This window comes from Danio rerio, chromosome 3 (genome assembly GCF_052040795.2).
Source record: "Danio rerio strain M-AB ecotype USA chromosome 3, GRCz13ab, whole genome shotgun sequence".
Classification (NCBI taxonomy): domain Eukaryota; kingdom Metazoa; phylum Chordata; class Actinopteri; order Cypriniformes; family Danionidae; genus Danio; species Danio rerio.
In genome coordinates this window covers 1,218,603-1,245,814 of record NC_141023.1, presented here as the reverse complement: position 1 = coordinate 1,245,814, position 27,212 = coordinate 1,218,603, and the positions used below count along the sequence as shown (strand labels likewise).

The window sequence follows — 27,212 nt, the reverse complement described above, 5'->3', positions numbered from 1 at the left end:
TGACGATCATTGAACATCATCTCATATCATTTAGTGTTTATGTAATTTAGCTTACATGACTGATAACTGAATATCAGTCAGGCAATGTCAACTTCCACCAACCAATCAATGTTTTACTCAGTCATTCACTTAGTGTTTATTTCAGAGGTCACCACAGTGGAATGAACCACCAACTATTCCAGCATGTTTCACACAGCGGATGGCCTTCCAGCCTTATCATTGATGAACATCAGTGTGTTTTTAGCAGAAAGATAAAGCAGACTGAGCTCCACTATAGGAGAGAGGTCAGTCAGATTTATTGGAAATGTTTTCCAGGACAGACGTAATGCTGAATGCAGAGGTACTGAAGTAGCTTGAAGATTTAAGTGCTTAGTATGCATTATGATTAACTTGATTGTTGATGGTGTTTGGCCTGCTTTTTTAGCCTATTGGCAAGCATCGTGAATATTACGGACTACTGCTGCTGCTCTTGCACTCCTGCAAGAGCCTTCAATATTTACCATATGTAACTCATTCATTCATTCATTCATTCGATTTTCGGCTTAGTCCCTTTATTAATCAGGGGTCGGCACAGCGGAATGAACCGCCAACTTTTCCAGCATATGTTTTACGCAGCGGATGCCCTTCCAGCTGCAACCCATCTCTGGGAATCACCCATACACACTCATTCCCACACACACTTATACACTACGGCCAGTGTAGTAGATCAATTCCCCTATAGCGCATGTGTTTGGACTGTGGGGAAAACCGGAGCACCTTGAGGAAACCCATGCCAACACAGGGAGAACATGCAAACTCCACACAGAAATGAAAACTGATCCAGCTGAGGCTCAAACCAGCAACCTTCTTGCAGTGAGGCCACAGTGCTAACCAGTGCTTTTTTTGTGAAATCTGGACTTTACTAGAGCGGCTATGTTAAGCGGCTGTGACAGTCTACATTGTAAAGGTGCTATAGAAGTAAACATGAACTGAATTAACCATTGAGCCACCGTGCCACCCAAAGACACAGAAATCTCAGATTAATCCATCCAAATATTTCAATATGATCAGCAAGAACCAAATATATACATATAACCAACCTTATATCCCTAACCCTATATATAAAACCCTATAGACACCAAATACTGTATATAATGGATGAAGTAAGATAACACACTGTTGGTTTGATACTGACGGGTACCACAGATCCCTCAGTGATTATAGTCCTCTGACTCTGAATCCGCTTGGATCTGGTATAACGGTGACTGTGATCCTGATAGTCTTTGCCTCAAATCTGAAAAACACACACACACACACACACACACACACACACACACACGCACGCACGCACGCACGCACACACACACACAATGGTTTGTTAATGTAATTCATTACTGCCAGAAAAGTCAACTGATATTCAGGGGTGTGTTTTCAAAAACCATGGTTAGCCAACTAAGGTCGCAAGTTCTGTCGTTACATAGATAGTTAGCTGATTTGGCATTTCCCAAATTCATCGTTCCAAGGAACATTCGCAAACTGTGTCGCAAACTTGAGCACTTGCAACTACTGTACACCTCTGGAGCTGTGTTCTATTCCCACTTATCCCCCCTATGCCCTATTCATTTAGAACATTCTGACATTTAAACTGGGAATAATAAAAATAAAGCATTAAGCTCATCTCTCTCAGCTGTCATTTGCTTTCAGAGTATTTCTACAGTTCAGTTTTAGCGATCCTCATGTTTACAATTGCGCTCCCTTTGCAATGCACTTTGAAAACATGGATGTCATCTTGAACACAGCCTCAAGCGAAAGCTATCGGTGACCTGTTATTTAAAAGCTGAATTTATGTTACGTCTACAAAGCTTGTAAAAACAAAAAGCAATGTTAATGGTTTTAACTTATAGTAGGTTATTTATTAAGAATCTGTGCTGTATATGACATGGGCCTGCTGGCTAGAACAGTTCTGCAGTGGTTAACAAGGTCAAATTGAAAAAGTAGACTTTTCAACAAAATAAACAATAAATAAACAATATCCTACTTAATAATAATAATAATCGTCATCATCAATATTGTGAATTATATTATTAAACTATGATTTTTTTCATTTCCTAATAAACAATAAATATTAAATTTCATTTCTTAATAAATCGCCTCATTCTTTATTTATTCATATGATTTATATATGATATTAGGGTACATGTTAGCTTTTGTAAGTCATTTTAGAGTCATTTTTAGATTAGGATATGTAATGTTCTCAATGTCTTTTAAATGCGTGTGTGTGTAAAACAATATAATCTGCACAAATAAATGACGGGGTTCTTCTCTAAGAAGTTGTTACTTCACTCCGTTTAGAGCATCATTATGGACGCTTTTATGTTATAACTAACCTAGTTCAAATGATGGGTCTTTGACAGAGATATTACGGGTTTTAGGAAACACTCGTCACTACATCATTCATATTACAAACGATGCATCATACTATGATAGTTCAGCTGCGAGTTACTGTACGTCGTTGTTTGGGAAACGCAGCCCAGTTTAATTCATAAGAATCACTTTTTGTTTAACCTTCAGTTTAGCAATATCTCCACCTGCTGGAGAAACATTTGCAGTAGGGGAAAATAACTGAGTTAAGATGCTAAAACCTCTAAATGCCATTTGATGAGTGCTGTGCGTGTATTTTATAGTGATGAAAGTTCTATTCATTGCCTTTAAACTGAATTAACTTCACATAAACATGGGAGGCTGTGAAAAATGCTCATTTCAGGAGAACATTAGAGGTTACTGCATTTGAACTCTTCAATTACACCAAAACTGTTCAAGTCACAATAGAAGTGAATGGTTACCGTTTTCAATGGAACAGAGGTGTTTTAATTCAAGTTCATTTATTTATAAAAGCACATTTAAAAACGAAAGTGCTGCACATCAGTCACAGTAAAGTAAAAAGAGAGAATATAGAAACAGAGAAATGAAAGGACTATTAAACTAATATTTAAAGGCCAAGATGAACAGCTACGTTTTAGTAGTGATTTAAATAAAGATCGTGTTGGAGCCATTCTAATCTGAAGGAGCAAAGTTCCATAACCGAGGACCGCCACAGAGAAAGCTCTGTACCCTCTGCGTTTCAGTCAAGACTGAGAAATTAACAGAAGATTTTGAGCACTTGACCTAAGAGATCTCACAGGAGTGCAATAATGCAGCAGCTCTGAGAGATAGGATGGGGCTAGATCATGAAAAGGTTTATACACCAGTAAAAGCACTTTAAAATCTATTCTGAATTGGACGGGCAGCCAATGGAGGCCCTTTCGAGGAGGGGTAATGTGGTCATAGAGCTGGGCGGAAAAACAAATTATATTGATAATTATTGTATATTTTAGTGATCCATTTAGGAATATTAGGACATTTTTCTTTTTTTAACCACTTTATTTTAATTTATCAACATTACTAGGACAAATAGTTTTAATTAATTTTAATTAATCTGACCTAAATAAACTGGCTCATTAACTAGCACCTCACAGGAAGTTGGTCGCTGGTTATAAAGATAAATATATGTAAATCAAATGTTGCTGTCAGGATGAGACAGATCTACCATAAAACTCTGCAGAAAACTGATCTGATCACTCACCAATGATCTTTTTCTTCAGTAAGACAAGCAGTAAAGCAACAACTCCCAGCATAAGCACAGCTCCAGCCACTACCCAGATCCAGTTTAGGTTTGGCAGGCAGTCCTTACATTTCCCATCTGTGAAAATGCAAAAACATAAAAAATAGCTTCAAATAAAGATATCAGAGTGGAGCAGGTGAGGAAGTTCACAGCTAAAAAGTGAACAATCAAGTTGATACGGACCGTCTTTATTTTTTAGGCTTTCTCTGAAGCTTTACTCCTTCATTTGCCCAAATTGAAGTCTCAGTTTGCCAATAACTATATGGTCTGTATTTTTAATGGCCTAGATATATTGTAGCAGGTATATTGTAAAAAAAAAACCCACATGGTTGAGTACTGAGCCTTGAGGCACTCCACATTGAAACTCTTCACTGATATATCTTAAATTACAGCTTCAAACTCATGATGGACGGAAATTAATGTTGGTTTGTCAGTGCAGTTCATTTAAATGCACGATATGTTTTGGCCACTAGAGGGCATGCATTCATAACAAACAAAGGCATACTTTAATGACTGTGTGGAATTATGGGAGTTGTAGTCTTCGTCATGCTACTGGAGTCCTGCAGAAATCATTTTGATGGATGAATAAAGTATTAACACTAAATATCATGATAGTTTGAAGATGTGTTTGACCTCATTAGCATGAACACACACACACACATGCTTTACCCCTCTAGTTAAAACTGCTGCATTTGAACATTCTAACATTGGCACAATGCATGTATGTAACTCACTTCTAGCTGTTTTTGAATTATGTTAATGTAAAAATCCTACAAATTGTATCTTTAATACTAACATAATATTCAAGGATTTCCAGGAGAATGTTATATCAATCACTAGTATTGAATGCAGCACTGATGGCCAGTGGAGATTTATTAATATTTATTTTAAAATATAAGAATTTTGATAGATTTGTGATGTTAGTAACTAAGAAAACATTTGATTAGTGCCTGAAAAGAGACCATTTCTGTCTAAGCATGCTGTAACTGCTTTAATTACCCCATCTGGCAATAACCGGCCCTTTTAAGGTCCTGTGGGTCATGTAGCAATCATATTCGTCCGTTTCATCCTGCTCGATCTCCACACTCTCAGCTGGAAGGTTTGATCATGGTTTGGTCGAACTCCTGTAGATTCAGTTTTTTTTTCAGGCAGTCGATTTCTCCTAATGACCAACATCGTGTCTTTGGAGTAGAAGCCAGTGGCCAGACAGGTGAGTTTCAGCTTGGTTTTATCACTGATGGACTTCACTGCAAACACATGAACATCTGGAGGAGCTGAAAACACAAGAATCAGATCATCAGCCTGCTTCATCTGATGCAGATCTGTCAGCAAATTGATCAGTGACAGTTGGCTAGATGTACACACTGCATTTCTGTTGATTTGACATATTTAGAAATGACATTTGCACCATTTTTTAACAAACTGAGTGTACCTAAAAAAGTCAAATACTTTAACTGCTAAAGCAAGTCATTCATTCATTCATTTTCTTCTGCTTATCTGGGGCCGGGTTGCGGGGGCAGCAGATTCCGAGGCAGTCCGAGGTCAGCCAAGAGACATAGTCCCTTCAGCGTGTCCTGGGTCTTTCCCGAGGCCTCCTCCAAGTGGGAAATGCCTGAAACACTTCCCTTGATAGGCATCCAAAATAGATGCCCAAGCCACCTCAGCTGACTTCTCTTGATGTGGAGGAGCAGCAGCTCTACTCCAAGCTCCTCCCGGGTAACAAAGCTCCTCACCCTATCCATAAGGGTGCTCCCTGCCACCTTGCAAAGGAAACTCATTTCAGGTGCTTGTATTCGAGATCTTGAGAGTTGAAAATCCCTCTGACTTGAGGTTTAGCCAGACGTTCCCAGAGGACCCTCACAATATGTTTGGGTCTACCAGGTCTGTCCAGCGGATCAGTTGACAGCTCAGCCTCTCTCTTTACCTGAGTGTCCAAGACATATGGTCGGAGATCAGATGAAGCAACCACAAAGTTGATCATCGTCCTCTACCCTAGGGTGTCCTGGTGCCATGTGCCACACCCTTAGGCTTGAACATGTTTATTATGGACAAACTGTGATTACCACAGAAGTCCAAGAGAACACCACTCGGATTCAGATCAGGGAGGCAGTTCCTCCCAATCACGCCTCTCCAGGTATCATGGTCATTACCCACGTGGGCATTGAATTGTCCCAGTAGAACAAAGGAGTCCTCAGTCTGAGCACCTTCCAGCACTCCTCCCATGGACGCCGGGTACTCGGCACTAGTGTTTATCCCAAAGGTGCAGGGGAGCAATATTCTCATTCACCGGGGAAAACTCCAACACATGGCAGCTGAGTTGGGGAGCTGTAAGGAATCCCACACCAGCCTGCTGCCTCTCACCGTGGGGAACTCCAGAGTAGAAGAAAGTCCAGCCCTTCTCAAGTAGTTGAGTTTCAGAGCCCCAGCTGGTGCGTGGAGGTGAGCCCGACTATCTCTAGTAGGTACTGTTTAACCTTCTGTACAAGCTCAGTCTCCTTCCCTTGGTAAAGTCTAGATTGGATCCGCGGCTGGCCAGAAGTGTGATATTTACATCAATTATAGTAGCATTTTTTATGACACTGGATAACAATATTTAATATTGTTACAGCACTGTGACGGTTGGGCTTAGGGTTGGGGTGGGGATAGGCAATAATAAAATACAATAAATAAGAAATTTAATAAATGTTAAAAATAATTCTCGTTAACTTCAGGTCACAACCATATCTGATCTAGCAACAACCCCTTCTCTCCTAGTGAGGTGACATTCCATGTCCCAACAGCCAATTTCTGTGCCTGAAGATCAGTTTGTTTGGTCTTGACCTTCGACCACCACCCATTCCACAATGCACCGGCCCCATGGTCCACAGTCACTCCTTCAGGCTGAGCCTGGCCAGAATCCATGGGATAAAACCAGGCCATCAGGGACTCACATAAGAGCTCCAAGCCCAGGCCTGGCTGCACCAAACAGACCGACGGTCCTTAATACTTTTGAACTCTAAGAGGTTTTTGAACTGCACTTAGTCTGACCTCTTACCGAAAACCTTTTTGCCTTGGGAGACGCTCCCAGGCGCATTAGCCCCTGACAACATAGCTCTTAGGATGACTCAGGCACACAAACCCCTCCACCATGATAAGATAACGAAAGTGGAATATTTAATACTTTATGCCACTAGATGGCATGTGAGTGAATTGTAATTTTTAATCTTAATACCCAAATTTATAATAACGTTCAGTTATTAAAGCGTTCATGGGGTCTTACCTTAGAGACCCTAAACATAGAGAAGGTTCCTTGATGAGACTATGTCCAGTTGTGTGGTCTTTTGCTCAATATTAAAACAAATGTTTTTTTCAAATTGCACTTTCACCACCTTGACCCCTTAGAAATTTGACTCCTTTAAGCTTTATCTACAACTGCCACACTTGCTGATATGGGGTTTTATAGTGAATTTGATGTTTTTTCAGTAATCATGTATGCAATTAATACAAGAAGAGATACTGTACGTCACTGACCCAAATACAAGCACGTTTACTCACAGCCATTTCTGAGCTCTTCATCTGCATACTCTCTGAATTTGTTGAGCCAGTCCACACACTCTTTCTCCAGGTAGCCTTTGGTGTATTGGTTCAGGATGGGCACACTGTCCCATTTTCTCTTGGTTGGCAGCGCTGCGTCCACTGGGGCGACCCACTGAGACTCTGCATCATCAAAAGCCAGGAAGTTTTCTCCATCATAGCCATACTCGTCAATGCCTTTGGAAAATTTCACTTCACTTCCTTTTATTTCCACTTCACAGCCAGTCCTCCACTGAAGAACGTGAAGATCTGAAATGGAGAGAAGACAGATATCTTTGCTACACGACGGTAATAATGATCATAAAGCTGCTTGTATGTGTTTGAGTGTTGCTCACCTAATCTATTGTGTCTCATGCGCTCCATCAGTATGTGGACGTTCACATTAAACCACTGTTCTTTGCTCTTTCTCGACTGAGTGCCTTTCTCCCAGTAATCCTCCTGCATTTTCTCCTTCATCCACTGTTGTTTGGGAATATTTCTCTGCTCTTCGCTGTTATAAGAATCAATCTGTCTGTCATCTAACAGACCCATAGCAGAGAACTCATAGATGCCCGGCAGATCCACAGATCTGGACAAACCCGTGTAGATGTAATACAAAGAGTGCTTCTCTGAAAATTAGATATGAATGTACGTTCATCTGAGAGCTTAAGAATTTATGTTTTCTCAGAAACAACAGACAAACTCCCAAAGCCAAGAGAAATATCCTGAGGTAAAGTTGATTACAGTCAGGCATTCTCCTTAATAAGATAATTTCAGAAAATTATTATTTGCACATTCTGAATCGGGAAATCATATTAGCCGCCAACGACTGTCACTGTACAGCATGGCTCAAGGTCAATTAAATAGCGCTAATGTTGTTTTGAAGCTGATTTCACACCCAATACTCACAGTGGAGCCGTAAACAACTCTACCTCCTTTAATCGATCCTTATCAAACAAGTCCATCGACGTAATACACTTTTGTCAGAGTATTTTTTATTTTGTACTTCAGTTTTTGGACAAATCATTACAGGTTGATGAAACAAACTGTTTAAACGTGAACGGGCTTCATTCACACGGACTTTTAATTTTCAGTCAGGTAGCCGCAGGGCTTCCGGTGAACTTTCTATTACAAAACTATCACGTTTAAGATCTGATTTCTTTAAAAATCAGCGATCTTCACTGCCTGTTAGATATACGATATAAAGTGGGTCTCAGATCAGACAAGAAGCCCTGCATTAAATCCCATTTCCCCCCGCCATGTCTTTAAAATATGACACTTTATTTTAACACAGTATTGTCAATGGATTTTCTGAGCTAGCCTGTTGCTATACTGACGGCGCTAGCGGTTACGACAGTCCTTCATCTCGTTTTATACTTAAACAACTAAATGAATGCTTAAATCTATTTAACTGAATGTATTGTTATACAATACAACATCGATGCTGTAAAAACAACCTTGCGAAAGTTAAAGTAGTTATAGAAAATGGCTAGAAAAACTCTAGCTGTGCACAGAGCCGAATAACCATTCGAGTATGTAATCTGCCAATGTAAACATGCGTTAATATTTTATGTACTACGTCTGTAATTCGAGCATTTTTAGTTTCTATAGTGTCTCTAAAATGGCAGTAAGAAAGCTGCTTTCATTTTCATTCTTTAATAAACGCATTAAAGTTCATCATTTACCTGCTCGACATAAAGGTAAAGCCCCATAAAGAAGAAAAACACAAAGCAAAGTCAAAACCTTGACGTCCATAATCATCAGAAAAGCCTTATGTTGATTTCACTGATGTCTACACTGTTCCAGACTCAACATTACACTGGCTGAAGCGTCTAGTGTTTGTAAAACGTCTTTCTCTCTCTCTACCTAACCTCCAGTTTAGAGCAATTCACGCCCCCTGCGCAAAGAAAAACAGGTGTTACACAATACGGGATGGGTTTTGTCCCGTATCGTTTTTTGTAAATGTAGCTTTTCATCCAAATCATCCCACACGCATATTATGTAGAGGCCTCGTTTACTGCTTTTGATTGGGTAATACCTGACGTCATCGTTAGTTTGATTGGTCTTTGTCCAGTAAGGAGGGCGGGTCTTTTAAGCGGAGTCTGTCAAGTCTTGACAGAGAGTAAAGGCAGCTTCTCCAGGTAACCCCCCCGCGTTTAAACGCGAGCGACTGCTAAAGTACTGCAGAGAGTGGGAGGAAACAGATAGAAATTATTATTAAGCCAACTGCACGATTTGTCGGAGAGCATTCTCTGAGTCTGTGGCTCTGGCAGACATGCGACAACATGCCTCGGGAGAGCAGCATTCCCGCAATGACAGAGCTCACAAACAATCAAAGCGCAGTCAGACAGTTCTTCATACCCAAATCTCTCCCGAAGCAGACATGGTAATGACAGTGTAATCATTATTAACAATATTTAAGTTCATTGCTTAATAATGGTAAAAATGTGACTTAGTCTGTGAAAATCTCGCTGGAGTCTTCTTCTTTTGTAATTTACTGTTTTCTTCATGAAATAAAGAGCAGTCTGTGAAAATAATAATAATAAATGTATTTAATATTAGCTGAGTAAAACCATGTCAACAGCTGAAATCACATGGCTACAGTCAAACTTGATCTCAGCATTAGATGTGGCCTGGTTTTCACACACTGGGTCACATGTTGTAATGTGTAAAAATTCTGTAAACACAATGTAAGTGGATCATAACCCAGTGTAATGTTATGATTTGTTTGTTAAGGTTAAGTCAGGCTCATAAGCATTAATTTATTACATGAAGCATTGCATTTAAAACATAAATAAACACCATAATGCCCATGTAAAGAAAATAAAGTAGTAAATTGCAACTTTCTATATTTTTAAATTAGAAATAGGCTATTTGGCTACTTTACTAGCTAATGTTTGTCTCTAGTTTATGTTTGTGCTGTTTCCATGTTTGGATAGGTCTTACTGCAAATATTTGAGCCCACATCTGTTATCAATACCCTTTAAAATTAGCTTCATTAGTGTTTTCTCCTCTGAGTTAATGCAGTTGTACCACACTATTAAACACAACATCTGCTATATCAGTGCTGCAGAGCTGTAATAGAGAGAGACTGACTGAATCCGTTTACACAGATTTCAATAAAGTTTCTTTTAATGTCCAGGTGTTCACACTTTCCTGAAAAATATTTTAAGTTGTGATTTACCACCACTGGCATGCTATTGGGCCTGTGATCGGGGATGTGGCCACCGCTGCAGTATGCGTCCATTATTTTTTTGTATTAAAAGTGGTAACCCTAACCCTACCCTCACAGTAATTAAAAAACTTGATGAATTTGTATGGGTGTTTTCCAGAACTGGGTTGCAGCTGGAAGGGCATCCGCTGTGTAAAACATATGCTGGAATAGTTGGCGGTTCATCCCCCTGTGGCGACCCATAATGAATAAAGGGACTAAGCTGAAGGAAAATGAAAGAATGAAAACTGCCTACACTTCTGACGTACAGCTCCTGTTGTCACTGAAAAAAAAAATGTCTGCAAAATTGTTGCAAACAATTTATTTGTGTTGAATTTAAACAAACAAATTAAACTTAGTGATGTTCAACTTAATGTATTTGTTTAAATTCAACAAACAAATTGTTTACAACCCCTTAACTTAAAAAAATTAAGTAAATTCAAGGAATCGTCTTTGAATAATTTTTTTCAGTGTAGTTCACCTCTGCTTTTATAGATGTTGTCCGTCTCTCCATACAGTATCTTGCAGAATACCTACTAAAGGCAAAGACTGAAGACATCAGTTATTAGAGCTATCGTGTTTAAAACGTGTTGAAACACATATATAAACAGCACTTGGGAAACATGTCAATGAAATATTCACAGTAGGGTTATTTTACAGCTATTTTATCATACTTTAATGCCTCATTTATAAATTTAGCGTGATTTCGCGATGAATCTTTCCAGTGCTTTCCTAGCAGCAATTTCCCAGGACGAACTGACTGTAAGCGAGCTACTTTCACTTTCGGTTTTTGTGTTAAAGATAAAGCTGAGGATTTATCTGCTCGAAATGAAGGAAAAGTCACATGAAGGAGATGAACAGGAAGCAGAGCGAAGCTTTTGTTGAAACTCGTGGCTATAAATGTCAACCCCTCGTGTGGATAATGAACAGTTCCTTACAAACTGAAAGCGGCCGCCCGACTTCTTTTGCTTTTATTGGGGGTTGGCAAACAGCTTTCAGGAGCACCACCGCCACCCACTGGCCTGGAGAGTAAACCAAAGATCTAGAGCTCTATTTATATTAAAAAAACTCGTTTTATATTTAGTATATTTTCTAAGTGTTATGCGTTTCTGTTCCTTATTATCTGTAGTTTTTTTTCAAGAACATCACTTATATTTGCTATCAATAATGCAATGCAAGAAATACGAGATGAAGAGAAGGATGTTAAAGCATGATCTACTCTCCTCCATCATTGTGCTTTTTCCAATCCAGTATAAAGACCTATTTACTCCTGTGTGCCCACTTATTCTTGTAACATCCCTTACCTCTTTTCTATCCGCTTGTTAAGTGGTGACGTGTTTGTGACGTATGTAATACTGTTTCCGGGTCCAAGCCGTCATTCACTTGAGTGGAGAAATCATTCGTTCATGATCACTTTTTATTAATATCGCACATTAAAGTTAAAGTCATAGTGTACACAACAATCTCTGGGCTTGCTGCATAACAAATACCAAAGTTTTAACAATTTATAAAACAATGAATCACTTTCTGGCCATCGGATATTAGGCATGGACATATATATTGTGATCGTGACTTTGGAAAGTATTAAATCGCTTTGTAAACGTTTATTATTACCATTTCATGAATCTCCCCATCTAGTTGAGTAGAGCGATTGGACCCGGAAGCTGCTCCGCTTGACGTCACACTTAACAAGCGGATAGGGCAGTGGTGCTCAACCCTGTTCCTGGAGATTTACCTTCCTACAGAGTTCAGCTCCAACCCTGATCAAACACACCTGAACCAATTAACCAGGACCTGAACAGCACTGGATAAATACGGGCAGGTGTAACTATCACAAATTTTCTAAGGTACTGTTATTAAAACAGAAAATTTGGATTGGTAAGTCTTCATTTAATTGTCTTTTCAAACCAATACCTCTTAATTTTAGTCTTCTGCAGGCATTTATCAAGATAAAAATTAAAGGCGGATTTTTATTTTCTTCAGTGAGTCTTAAGTTTAATTACTTAATACCAATAACATTTACAGTGATTCTGACTATTAAGGAATAAACCTCAGTGTGTCACCTTTCAAAAGAGACCAAAACCATGCATATATTAAAATTGTTCAAACATAGCATGCAATTTACTTTGGGTATGCAGTTTTGTTTTGGTATTTAAGCAAATTTTACAGGAACACTAAGGGGTTATTATGGGTTGCAACTGAAATCAGCAGGAAGGTACAGCTCCAGGAACAGGGTTGAGCACCCCTGCTATAGGGTATGTGTGGAAGTATGTTAAAGGACTTTTAATTTGCCTGTATGCCATTGCGAAATTGGCGCGTTTAAGGTCTGTTTTGTCTAAAAAAGAAAGGGCGGCACAGTGACTCAGTGGTTAGCACTATGGCTTCAGAGCTAAAAGGCAGCTGGTTCGAGCCTCAGCTGGGTCAGTTGGTGTTTCTGTGTGGAGTTGGCGTGGGTTTCCTCCGAGTGCTCTGGTTTCCCCCACAGCCCAAACACATGCGCTATAAGAGAATAAGCTGAAGTTAAAGTTAAAATTTTTTAAGACACACTGATAGAAATGACTGTTTGGTGTAGTAAAATCTAATAAATTTACTCACAATTTATAACTTGCAATATTAAATGTGAAGTATAACTAGAATTTTCCAGGTAAATATTTAATATTTACACATTTACTTGATGTTATTTATGAAATGAGTGGAAAATATTAATGTTCATTCAGTTTTGATGTTTAAATATTTTCTAATGGTAGCAAAGCCAGCAATATTATGTCAATTTTAATTATAGATATGTCATAATGGATGTGTAGATGCCAGGATTAAGAGGAGAATGTTTAGAAATAGCTTAAATAAAGTGAAGTAGCACATTTCATATCAGTGGAAATGTGTCTTCATTAAACTGAGTTACACCAAATGTACTAATTCGTAGCTAATGAGATTTATTTACACTGATAAAAGCAACCTTCCCGCTGCTAAAACAACACCTTGACTTTACTTGATTAACTTAAGTAGATATAGACTCAAAATTAAAGACATTCAATTAAATTTTACTTAATGTTTAACCTTGCACTTTGAAATTAATTAAGTAAATTGTGCCTGATATATGACAGTAACATGTACTGGAAATCTGTTTGTGCAAATTGTTATGAGGATTTGTTGAGAGTTATTTTTTCTGTGTAAGTGGTTGCAAGCAGTGTATATGGGCTGAATTTATTCATTCATTCATGTTCCCTCGACTCAGTACTTTATTTATCAGAGGTTCCCACAGCGGAATGAACCGGCGGCAACTATTCCAGCATATGTTTTACACAGCGGATGCCCTTACAGGTGCAACCCAGTACTGGGAATCACCCATACACACTCATTCAGACACACACTCATACACTACGGCCAGTTTAATTGATCAGTTCCCCTATAGCGCATGTGTTTGGACTGTGGGGGAAACTGGAGCACCCGGAGGGAACCCACGCCAACACAGGGAGAACATGCAAACTCCACACAGAAACATCAACTGACCCAGCCGGGACTTAAACCAGCGAGCTTCTTACTGTGAGGCCACAGTGCCACCCCTAAGCTGAATTTACACAAGTTACTATTAAGCATGACTAATTTTAATTTGTTTAAATTCACCTCATATCAACTGTTTTAGACTTTAATAATGTAGTAAATGCACAGGTTTGTATTTTCAGTGCACCCCAGATCTTACTAGTGGATTGTTTTAAGCAGATAATCTCCCTTTACTCTCTCTGTTCCTCTGATTGTGCCACATTTTCTTGAGTTGGCTGTTTAACCATCACCTCAGCTTCTGACTCACTAATATTAATCTGTGTTTGTACATTTTTATTCTACAATGCGTTCTTTGCTGCATACTTCTGCTTCTCCATTGGTGTCCAGTACAGTCAGCTGTGGACAATCATTGCAGTATGTATGATAATAAATCCTCTCCACACACGGACAGCAAGACTGTAAATTCATTAACGCTGCAGTTGAGTCTGATGCAATTCAGTGCTCAACAGTATCTGGATGCAGACTGGGATTTGCAAGCTGAGACTGCATCTCTCAGACTTGCAATGTCAGACTCAATGGCGCTAGTGATGTTAATGTGCAGGGGTAGGGTTAGCGGTGGGAATTTCATGCAGCTCAGATTGCAACAGCACTAAGTCTGCATCCAGACCCCTCTCAGCTATCTTCTGTAGCAGGGGTCCCCAAACTTGTTCCTGGAGGGCTGGTGTCCTGCAGATTTTAGCTCCAAACCTAATCAAACACACCTGAACAAGCCAATCAAGCTCTTAAGCTGCGGTCACACTAGAGTTTGAGCTTGTGAAATTCTGTCGTACCGCAATATGAAAAGGGGCAGGATTAAACAAGATGTTTAGACATTAATAAAGCCAGCAATTGCTCCATGTTTTAAACTTCTGTCCAGAGAGGTCATGTTTTAATCTTTGATTGGTCTCACGCAGTCAAGTGAAGCGCTTTCGCAGGTCAGTGTTCACCAAGCTTGAACTTTGCAACACGGTGAACTACGAAACTTGCCACACGACTTTGCGTATCCGGTCTGACGTATTCACATAGTTATGAATGGAAGTCTATGGGGAGAAAAGTCCAGTGTGACTGCAGCTTTACTAGGTATACATGAAACATCCAGGCAGGTGTGTTGAGGCAAGTTGGAGCTAAACCCTGCGGCGACACTGACCCTCCAGGACCGAGATTGGTGACTTCTGTTCTGTAGAGTTTGCCTGCACTCAAGAGTGTTTCATTACTTCCTTTTTTAATTTCTGCCAGTTGAGTCTAACTGAGAAATTGGCGATACTTCTGCCCTCTCCAGTCCAACCACACTGCAGTGAGTCTCTTACACTCGTCTCTGACACACATCTGACTAATTCTCATTCGCTCTTCTGATCGTTTGCAACTGAAGTTCTCTCTATTTTAATAACCGGCTTGCCTGTATGGGACCATGATCCACAAAAACAAGTCTGAATGTAAATTATGGGAACTTGAAATGTCCACATCATCTGAAAGCTCCATAATTAAGCCTTCGGGTGATGTATTGACTTTAGTGCCAGTTTTGTTTTAGATCTGACTATTTCAATATCTTAAATCTGAGGGTGCAAATAAATATCAATCACTTTTAAAGTTGTCTAAATTAAGTCCTTAGCAGTGCATACTAAGCGGAAATAAATTGAATTTATGCTGCACTCTGAGAAATAAAGGTATGCAAGCTGTCACTGGGGTGGAACCTTTTCAAAAGGTAGACATTTGTACTTAAAGGGTCCATATTTGTACCTCAAACATATATATTAGTACCTACACATATTAAGATGTAATGTAATGTAATGTGTAATGTGTGTATTTATATAGCGCATTTATTATGTATGGCCATACACCCAAAGCGCTTCACAATCATGAGGGGGTCTCTCCACAACACCACCAGTGTGCAGCTCCACTTGGATGATGCGACGGCAGCCACAGAACAACGGCGCCAGTGCTTTACCACACACCAGCTATTGGTGGAGAGGAGAGACAGTGATAGAGCCAATTCAGTTGAAGGGGATGATTGGGAGGCCATGATCGTAAGGGCCGATAGAGGGACTTTGGCCAGGACACCGGGGTTACACCCCTGCTCTTTCACGAGAAGTGCCATGGGATTTTTAATGAGCACAGAGAGTCAGGACCTCGGTTTAACGTCTCATCCGAAAGACGGCGCCCACTGACAGTGTAGTGTCCCCTTCACTTTTACTGGGGCGTTAGGACTCACACAGACCACAGGTTGAGCGCCCCCTGCTGGCCTCACTAACACCACTTCCAACAGCAACCTAGTGTTCCCTAGTGGTCTCCCATCCAGGTACTGACCAGGCTCAGCCCTGCTTAGCTTTAGTGAGTAACCGGTCTTGTACCTGAGGTATTAATATGGAGCTTTTAGGTACAAGTTTGTACCTTTTGGACAGGTTCCACACCAGTTACAGCTCGCGCACCTTAATTTCTGAGTGTATTGATTTAGCACAGGTAAACCTTCATACACACAAAAACTGATGACAGCAGCTTTATAGTCACAGTGAAACATCTGTGGTCAAAATAAACATGCAATTATATGAATAAAAATCATCATTTCAACATATAGGCATTTGTATACATATAAATGTATGTATGTATGTATGTGTGTGTGTGTGTGTGTGTGTGTGTGTGTATACATATATATACATATATACATATATATATATATATATATATATATATATATATATATATATATATATATGTATATATATATATATATATATATATATACACACACACACACACACACAGTTGAAGTCAGAATTATTTGCCCCCTTTAAATTTGTTTTTCTTTTAAAAATATTTCTCAAATGATGTTGAACAGATTCAGGAAATGTTCACAGTATGTCTGATAATATTTGTTCTTCTGGAGAAAGTCTTATTTCTTTTATTTCGGCTAGAATAAAAGAAGTTTTTAATTTTTTAAACACCATTTTAGGGACAAAATTATTAGCCCCTTTAAGCTGTTTATTTTAGATGGTCTCCAGAACAAACCATCATTACACAATAACTTGCCTAATTATGCTAACTTTAACCTAATTACCCTAGTGAGGCCTTTAAATGTCACTTTACGCTGTATAGAAGTGTCTTGAGGAATATCTAGTCTAATATTATTTACTGTCATGGCAAAGAGAAAATAAAGCAGTTATTAGAGATGAGATATTAACACTATTATGATGAGAAATGTGCTGAAGAAATCTGCTCTCCGTTAAACAGAAATTGGGGAAAAAAATAAACAGGGAGCTAATAAATCAGAGGGGCTAATCATTTTAACTTCAACTGTATGTATATATATAATGTATTTGTGTGTGTGTGTGTGTGTGTGTGTGTGTGTGTGTATATATATATATATATATATATATTCCTGTAGCATCTTAATACAAAGGCACACAGAGCTACATGTGTGTGTGCTGCTGCTAATTCTGATAGATATTTGATTAAGACAGTAATTTCAGTAAATATTCAGGTCAGGCTCATTCTGTATAAAGGCTAAAAACAAACACACATTTCTAACTTCATGCAAACAAGCATTACATCTCAGGATCAAGCCTAAACGCTTAAAACGCTTAAGACTAAAGGGACAGTTCACAACAAAAATGAAAATGTGCTCACTATTGGCTCACTCTCAAGTGGATCTAAGAGTTTCTTACAAAAGAAGATGTTTAGAAGAATGCTGAAAACAAGTAACCATTGACTTCAGTAGTGAAGAAAAACAAATATTATGCAAATCAGTGGTTTCCTGTTTTCAGTATTCTTCAAAATATTGTTCAAAAGTAAACTCAGAAACAGTAAATGCCGATTAAATGATGAAAGAACTTTCAATTGTGTGTGAACTATCCCTTTAATGCTTTATGTTTAAACTTCAGGTCTGTTGCACTTCTAATGTGATTGAATGTGAATGCACATTGAGCTCTGATTGAGGGTTTGCATTCCTGTTCCAGCCATTAATGCAGTTATATAAGAGTATATGGTGCACATAAATGTGGCTCGTGTAAAACAACCCAAAATCATGTTAAACTGACTGAAGTAAAGGATTGAAGAGCTCGCTGAGCTGATTCCCACCGCTTCCGTTCACATCTGCTTCCAATGTGGCGTCTCCAGTCATTCCACCACAGGAGGAGTGAAGTTCACTGCGGCACAAACCAACAAAAACAGATGAAAATGAAGATATCAGCATCAAAAAACTGTATGCAGTAGTTATATTCTGGGGTCCGCACTTCATAGCTCTCTTAAACAATTTCAAGAGTTCACACTTGAATCAAAGCGTATTTGGCATGCTGTCCCGGGAGAGAGCCCTGAGCTCGTAATATCCTCGAGCCCGGGGCTCCCTCCCGTTAGAAAGGCGAGAGGGGAGTTCGAGGTCAGGTAGGTCTCGAAAACTCCCCTGCTTGTCACCATGAGAAGTGTGAACTGAGGTTGTATTGGGTGATAATTTGTTTTAGTCGATTTGGCTATGGTTCATGTTTTGGATGGTGGGAGGAAACCGGGGAACCCGGGGGAAACCCACGCGAACATGGGGAGATCATGCAAACTCCGCACAGAAACACCAACCGGCCCGAAAGGTTGGACCGGCAGTGTTCTTGCTGTGAGGCAACAGTGCTAGCCACTGGGCCACTGTGTCGCCCAATCAGGAAAGGAGGAGGATGAAGGGGTGGAAAGGGGGTAGCTTCAAGATGAAGATAACTGGAGTGAAAAACTCAGGTTATTTATAATGCTTCAGTAATCATCTAATAGGGCTGATTACGGAGCTAGTAAGGAGCCAGCCGTGTTGATTTTAAGCACGTGATCCTCTCGAAATTAGTTTATGAATAAACCACACTTAAGATGATTTGGCAGATCCTTAATGTTTAATCATGATAACTGATAATCCGACTGCTCATCTAATACTGTCAACTGAAAAGGGTCTTTAAGGTTTACACTCAAACTGTATAAAACTGGGGCAACAAATAAATCTACAAATCTAAAAAAATGTAAGAAATAAAAAAAAAAACATCTTTAAATAATATCTTTAAACTTGAAGCCTTCCACTCCGGTTTGCCCCACAGTCCAAACACATGCGCTATAGGTGAATTGGGTAACCTAAATTGTCAGTAGTGTGTGTGTGTGAATGAGAGTGTATAGATGTTTCCCAGTGATGGGTTGCAGCTGGATAGGCATCCGCTGCGTAAAACCTGTGCCGGATAAGTTGGCGGTTCATTCCACTGTGGCGACCCCAGATTAATAAAGGGACTAAGCTGAAAATAATATATGAATGAAAACTTCAAGCTCATCATCAATTTTGTTAAATCCATTTAAGTGTACAAAAAGGTTGAAGACCTGTCGCCATGACAACAACTCCTGAAAGAGTTTGAAGAATTAAATGGTCCTCTATGAACCGCCACCTTATCAGGAGGAGTTTGAGTGCATAATTCTGCGTTCACACCAGGCGCGGCACGCGCGTCAAGCTCGAGTGACTTACATGTTAAGTCAATGCAAACGCACGAATAGACATCCTGCGGCGCGATACGCGCGAATGAAGCAAATTGCACGAATGGCGCGAGACAAATTGAGAGTTTTGCGCGTTTGACGCACTTAACGAACGTTTCGCGCAAATCTCTCGAATTCGAAAATCTGAACTTCAGTGTACATTCGCGCCGCGTTAACCAATCAGAAGCTTGCTCTTGTGGGGGCGTGATTGTGATGTAGAACCAAACACAAACAGAAACAGAAACAGTTCATCAAACTGGGCTGGGCTCAGTCAGAAGCATGGCTGAAAGCCTCCGTCATCCAGGTTCAGTTTCTGGAGGAGTTTATGAGCTCACAGAGCTGGATGCACCTCTGAAAGCATGTAGTGGACTCAGACACGACCCTAAACGTATCTACGCTGTTTTTCAGTCTTCATAAAGCACATAAACACTGTTATTTTCTTCATAAAATCCATGTTAGCCATTTAGCTATGAAGCTAGAGTCTTCGGGCAGAGAGAAGCCCTGCCCATCACGCGAATCCACGTCTGTTCTGAAGTGAATTTGACACACGAATGAAGCGAGGTTTGACACGCGAATGAAGCGAGTAAACTCAAATGTTCACGCAGCTATTTACGCGCGAATAGCGCAATTTATCCGCGCGTTCCACGTCTGGTGTGAACACAGCATAAGAGTTCCTAGTAGCGATGTTGTTGGGAACTAAATGTCGCTGGTAGGATCTTCCAAGCCAAAAATGCAGGAGGAACCGAAAGCTGCTGGTGCATGACAGGCATGAAATGGGGAGAAGGAGCCTGAGCTTGTGCGGGAGGTGTAACGGTATGGACTGGAGATAATCTCTCTCAGCTCCACAGACAGTTTAGGGTTTTTTCCTTCAGTTTCGTCGATTGGTGAAGTTTGTTCATTGCCACTGCCGTGGAAGTATTGGAGCAGTGGATTGATGGAAATAAAAAAGCAATGCAGGTGTCGGCGGTCCTTTACTGACTGGATAGGTGCAAAGAATGGCATCAAACAGCCATGTGTGTATGGACTATAACAATTAGCACCATTTAAAAAAAGTATTGATTTAGCACCGGTATCGAAATAAACACAAACGGTAGCCAACCCTAACCTGAAGGAAGATTTCTGGGAAACGGGAAGTCTAGGGCGTTCTGCAGAGACCCCCCACCCTCCGGCCCCAGATAAGTGACAAAGGAAGGATGAAAGGATAGTACCATCCTGGATCATGTCAAATCCTCAATTATCAAATTCAGCTAACAGAGCACCACATAGGAAGAACGAACCCCAGGTCTCGATTTGTTTTAGTTTACCTTGTGTGACAATAATTGGGTTTTTCAAGGTCCTGTGGGTCAGGTGACAGTCATATTCATCTATCTGGTCCTCCTTGATCTCCACACTCTTCCTCAGCTGGAAGGTTTGATCATGGTTTGGTCGAACTCCTGTAGATTCAGTCTCATCTTCAGGCAGGCAATTTCTCCTAATGTTCAACATCACGTCTTTGTCGTAGAAGCCAGTGGCCAGACAGGTGAGTTTCAGCTTGGTTTCATCCTTGGTGGACTTTTTTGTCAATTTATAAACATCTGGAGAAGCTGAAATCACAGCAGTCAGACCATCAGACAGTTTCATCTCCTGTAAGATCATAAAATAAGCACAAGCACGTTTACTTACAGCCATTTCTGAGCTCTTCATCTGCATACTCTCTGAATTTGTTGAGCCAGTCCACACACTCTTTCTCCAGGTAGCCTTTGGTGTATTGGTTCAGGATGGGCACATTGTCCCATTTTCTCTTGGTTGGCAGCGCTTCTTTCACTGGGGCGACCCACTGAGACTCTGCCTCATCAAAAGACAGGAAGTTTTCTCCATCATAGCCATACTCGTCAATGCCTTTGGAAAACTTCACTTCACTTCCTTGTATTTCCACTTCACAGCCAGTCCTCCACTGAAGAATGTGAAGATCTGAAATGTTTGTTATATGACAGCATTAATACACTATCACACATTTTAGGACTGTGTGTATGTGCCTGTTAAATTGTATGAGTGTTGCTCACCTGACATATTGTGTCTCATGCGGTCCATCAGTATGTTGACGTTCACATTAAACCACTGCTCTTTGCTCTTTCTCGACTGAGTGCCTTTCTCCCAGTAATCCTCCTGCATTTTCTCCTTCATCCACTGCTGTTTGGGAATATTTCTCTGCTCTTCGCTGTTATAAGAGTCAATCTGTCTGTCATCTAACAGACCCATAGCAGAGAACTCATAGATGCCCGGCAGATCCAGAGGTTTGGACAAACCCGTGTAAATGTAATACAGAGAGTGCTTCTCTGAAGATGAAGAGCAACAAAAAAGGTTATAAAACTGGTCAGTTTCTGATTTGTTTATTTAATAAAGGATTATTTTCTAGTAAATCTGATTGTAATAATACCAATAAAATGATTTAATAACAGCTGTTTTCCCACTATAGGGGCGAGTGGTTCTGTTTGTTTGGCCCGTATCGGCACACAATGGAGTGGTTAGTCAACATGCACTGAAAAAAATGACTACTGAACTGAAGCAGTTTTAATTTTCTAGCATTTCATCTACGTTAAGCTGCTTTGACTCAAACTATATTGTAGAAAGCACTATAGCAATAAAGATTAATTGAACTGAATAAGGCTGCACGATGGCGCAGTGGGTAGCATGTTCACCTCACAGCACGAAGGTTGCCAATTTGAGCCTCGGCTGGGTCAGTTGGCATTTCTGTGTGGAGTTTGCATGTTCTCGCCATGTTGGCGTGGGTTTCCTACGGGTGCTTCGGTTTCCCCCACAAGTGCAAATGTGGTATAGGTGAATTGGGTAAACAAAACTGTCCGTAGTGAATGAGTATGGATGTTTTCCAGTGATGGGTTGCAGCTGGAAGGGCATCCACTGCACAGAACATGTGCTGGATGGGTTGGCGGTTCATTCCGCTGTAACAACCCCAGATTAATAAAGGGATCAAGCCGAAAAGAAAATAAATGAATGAATTAAATAAGGAATTTACTGTTGTGTCCTCAGAGGAAACACACACACACACACACGGATTTAAACATGCATTTATATATAAACTGTGAAATGTATGCTACAATACAATCGTGACATTCTGAAATAATATTTTACATCAAATAAACATTAACATGTCGTCTGCATTTCAAATGTAAACATTTACAAAAGGTCAGTAATAAAAGCCTTTCTGTACCTGCATGGCTGGTAGATGGACGGTCCCCTGTGCTGAATCCTGTGTCTGTATCTGTGCAGCTGCTGGGTGCCTGTGTAGCAGTGCTGGATGATGCCACCTCATCTTCTTTTGCAGCAAATTTCAGCATTAAACCTGCATGCACGACACAGAAGACAGTAGTCATTTAAAGAAAAACTCATGACACACCATTAAGACAATGGGCTAGTCAAGCACTTTTCATAATGTTTCTAAACTACAAGCAAAACGTGGCTTTAACTTGCACTGTAATCTATAGTGACAAACACTGGCCTGTGCTGTCAGTATAGATCAAAGACATCTGCCAGTTTTAGTCTAAGAATTAATGAGTGTGTTTTAAACAAACAGTTATTGTTGACATTCAGAAACATGTCAACATAAAGGAATCCATGCAATAAAATGCTTTCTGGCCCGTGGCTTATCAGTACAGTAATGTGACTCATTTCACACTATTGAGCTTTCAGAAATCCCTGAATATTACTCAGTTTTGTTATTTCAGAGTAATGCTTAAACATGGAAAACTGGCCTATTAAACACACCATTCCAACAATGTAAAGCCTGAATAGACTTTACTGTCATTGCAGTAACACAACACAATTCCCTTGGCAGCTCTGAGAGAGAACAGCAGCAATAAGAAATGTAGAAATAGACAAAACAAGAAAGAAAGCTAAGTGCACTGAATTACAGTATCTTATACATACAGTAGAAAGAGTGTGCTCTGCATGAGTATGAATCTGCTGTGCAAACAGAAGTCTTGCACTAGTTACTAATAATAATTACGTTTGTGCAATTAGCAGCAACATGCAGAAGAGGGGAAAACGACTTGGACTCTTAAGAAAACTCATAGAGCATGTCCTGTCATAGTTCAAAACACAATACACAGCAGCAAAGCAAGAAAAAAAAAGACTGTAAACTACAAATCAGGCAGAATTGGTGGAGTTGTGGCGAAGTTAAACGTGAATCGACTTTGTGGTTGTTTCCTCTGATCTCCGGCCACATGTCGTGGACACTCGGGTAAAGAGAGGGGCAGAATTGTCAACTATCTCCACCTGGTAGTCAGCTAAATCCTCTGGCAGAGGAAGAGGCCAAACAGACCCGGCAGACCCAAACATATTGAGAGGGTCCGCTGGGAACGTCTGGCAGAACCACATGTCATAGGGATTTCCACCTCTCACCTCCGGAAGAACTTTGACCAGATCCCAAGAGAGGCAGGAGACATCAAGACAGAGTGGTCCATGCTCTCAGACTCCATTGTTGATGCAGCATTGAGAAGCTGTGTCTGTAAGGCCTGTGGTGCCTGTCATGGCAGCAACCCCCTGAGACGGTGGTGGATACCAGAAGTAAGGGATGCCGTCAAGCTGGAGAAGGACTTTTACCAGGTCTGGATGGTTTGTGGGACTCATGAGGCAGCTGATGGCTACCAACAGCCTAAGCATGCTGGGAAGAGTTTGGCTAGACTATAGAAGAGGACTACCGGTTGACCTGAAAGAGATTCTGGTAAACTGTCTGGTGCGTCAGGAAGGGGAAGCAGTTCTTCATCAACATCGTTTATAGTGGAAGTAGGGATCTGTGTTGGATGGTGAAAAGAATACAATCCCCATGCAATCCCACTGACAGACCTTCCTTTCTGGAAGCAGAGACCGAGGATGCAGGGCTGGACACACCCATCACCCAAGCTGAAGTCACTGAGGTAGGCTGCAACCTCTGCAGTGGAAAAGCAGCGGGAGTGGATGAGATACGCCCTGATTACCATGAGAAAAATTTTGGTTAACATTGCCGGCAGCAATTCCTGGACACTTGCAAGGCCAGGATGCTTCTTGGATGCCTACCAAGGGAGGTAGCACGTCCAGGAGGAGACACAATCGACAACCCTAGACATGCTGAACAGACTATGCCCCCCCTGGCCCAGATAAGCGGCTAGAGAAGGGTGTTTGGATAGAACTATCCTGAACCATGTCAAATCATCAATAATCAAATTCATCTAACAGCACCATATATGAAGAGCCCCATATGTGAAGAACAAATTCCAGCTCTCTATACCTCTTTGTTTAGCCCGTGTGGCAGTAACTGGGTTTTTCAAGGTCCTGTGGGTCAGGTGACAGTCATATTCATCTATCTGGTCCTCCTTGATCTCCACACTCTTCCTCAGCTGGAAGGTTTGATCATGGTTTGGTCGAACTCCTGTAGATTCAGTCTCATCTTCAGGCAGGCAATTTCTCCTAATGTTCAACATCACGTCTTTGTCGTAGAAGCCAGTGGCCAGACAGGTGAGTTTCAGCTTGGTTTCATCCTTGGTGGACTTTTTTGTCAATTTATAAACATCTGGAGAAGCTGAAATCACAGCAATCAGACCATCAGACAGTTTCATCTCCTGTAAGATCATAAAATAAGCACAAGCACATTTACTCACAGGCTTTTCTGAGCTCTTCATCTGCATACTCTCTGAATTTGTTGAGCCAGTCCACACACTCTTTCTCCAGGTAGCCTTTGGTGTATTGGTTCAGGATGGGTATATTGTTCCATTTTCTCTTGGTTGGCAGCGCTTCTTCCACTGGGGCGACCCACTGAGACTCTGCCTCATCAAAAGCCAGGAAGTTTTCTCCATCATAGCCATACTCGTCAATGCCTTTGGAAAACTTCACTTCACTTCCTTGTATTTCCACTTCACAGCCGTGTCTCCACTGAAGAATGTGAAGATCTGAAATGTTTGTTATATGACAGCATTAATACACTATCACACATTTTAGGACTGTGTGTATTTGCCTGTTAAATTGTATGAGTGTTGCTCACCTGATTTATTGTATCTCATGCGGTCCATCAGTATGTTGACGTTCACATTAAACCACTGCTCTTTGCTCTTTCTCGACTGAGTGCCTTTCTCCCAGTAATCCTCCTGCATTTTCTCCTTCATCCACTGCTGTTTGGGAATCTTTCTCTGGTCTCTGCTGTTATAAGAGTCAATCTGTCTGTCATCTAACAGACCCATAGCAGAGAACTCATAGATGCCCGGCAGATCCAGAGGTTTGGACAAACCCGTGTAGATGTAATACAGAGAGTGCTTCTCTGAAGATGAAGAGCAACAAAAAAGGTTATAAAACTGGTCAATTTCTGATTTGTTTATTTAATAAAGGATTATTTTCTAGTAAATCTGATTGCAATAATACCAATAAAATGATTTAATAACAGCTGTTTTCCCACTATAGTGGCGAGTGGTTCTGTTTGTTTGGCCCGTATCGGCACACAATGGAGCGGTTAGTCAACATGCACTGCAAAAAATGACTACTGAACTGAAGCAGTTTTAATTTACAAGCATTTCATCTATGAAGTTTCACAAGCTAATTTCGAGAGGAGCACGTGATATGATTGACTGCAGCTGGCCACTCATCTACACTCATTAGCTAGCCAATCGGATCGACCCAAACTCACTATAAATAACCTAGCTAAGATCTACTGCCTTATCTTTGTTTTCCGAAGACAGCATAGAAGGACGGACACAGCTCCTCTTCAAATCCTCTCTTATCTCTTCATCTACCATACCATCGCCTGCTACATTAACAACAACCTACTGCAACATCAACAACGACAGCAACAGCAAAAACCCAAAAAATTCAACGGACACATCATCAACAACCAACAACAACATCATGGAAAGAGCCGATACACCCGCTCCCCTAGGAACACCAGCACAAGGACAACAAGCCCCGACCGGAAACCAAACCAGCACCGAAGCTCCCATATGAGGCAGAAGACCCATCCACTCTACAGTTTCAAGGACCCATCGCTGTACACAATCTCCATCCCCCATAACTCCAAACCGCATTTTACCTTCTCCAGCTTCATCATACGCATCAGCAAGATCTTCATCCCTCATTTTAAATAAAATGACAGTCGCCGAACTCCGCCAGACCATTACAAACGCTGGTATATCCATCCCCAACCGTTGCAACAAAGCCGACTTACTGAAGCTCTCCGAAGCCATCCTTTCACCAACTCCTCCCCCTCAGGACAGCAGACTCACTCGACGCACACCCCCTATCCTCAACCTACTTCTGCACAGCAAGCAACAAATCACCCCGGACCACCCAAGAAAGCAACAGGAAAACCAATAAAATAACTACCTCGAGTTACTGGACAGTCTGCACCCGTTATTATTACCTTTCAAAACACAGATAATCCACCGGAAAATTACGCCCCTCCAGGACTTCCCACTCCCCTCCTCTGGCCTCCAGCTCCACATTTCAGTGGAAAATCCATTCCTGCTCTTCCAGACATTTCCCCCTCTCTCAACCCTCCTCATTCTATTCTCCCTTCTAACCTTCCCCATTCTTCAACTCAGTTTTTTCCTACTCAAACTTTTCCTACGATCCCTAACGCTGTTCCTCTTCCTACTAATTTCCCCTCTTCTAATACCCCCTTTTTCCCCTCTACATCCCTCCACCAAGCACCCACCGTCATTACTAACCCTCCCCAACAGTCTACCCTTCGTACAAACATCTCTTCCGCACGGCCCCCGTTCACTCTAAGCACCGCCACACCCCTTCCCATTCCGCAAAATACTCCAGTCCTGGAAT

General features: G+C 40.8%; 1 protein-coding gene across 1 annotated transcript; it reads right to left on the bottom strand.

Moving 5' to 3' along the window:
* Positions 1-1,190: 1,190 nt before the first annotated feature.
* mhc1zfa (major histocompatibility complex class I ZFA) lies at positions 1,191-25,704 on the bottom strand (the record flags this gene model as incomplete). Its single annotated transcript, NM_001287098.1, is given in 6 exon segments — positions 1,191-1,273; positions 3,602-3,718; positions 4,640-4,727; positions 4,730-4,914; positions 7,175-7,462; positions 25,432-25,704. Coding segments are annotated over 6 exon segments (1,034 nt in total), but the record flags the coding sequence as incomplete, so codon positions are not given.
* Positions 25,705-27,212: the final 1,508 nt, after the last annotated feature.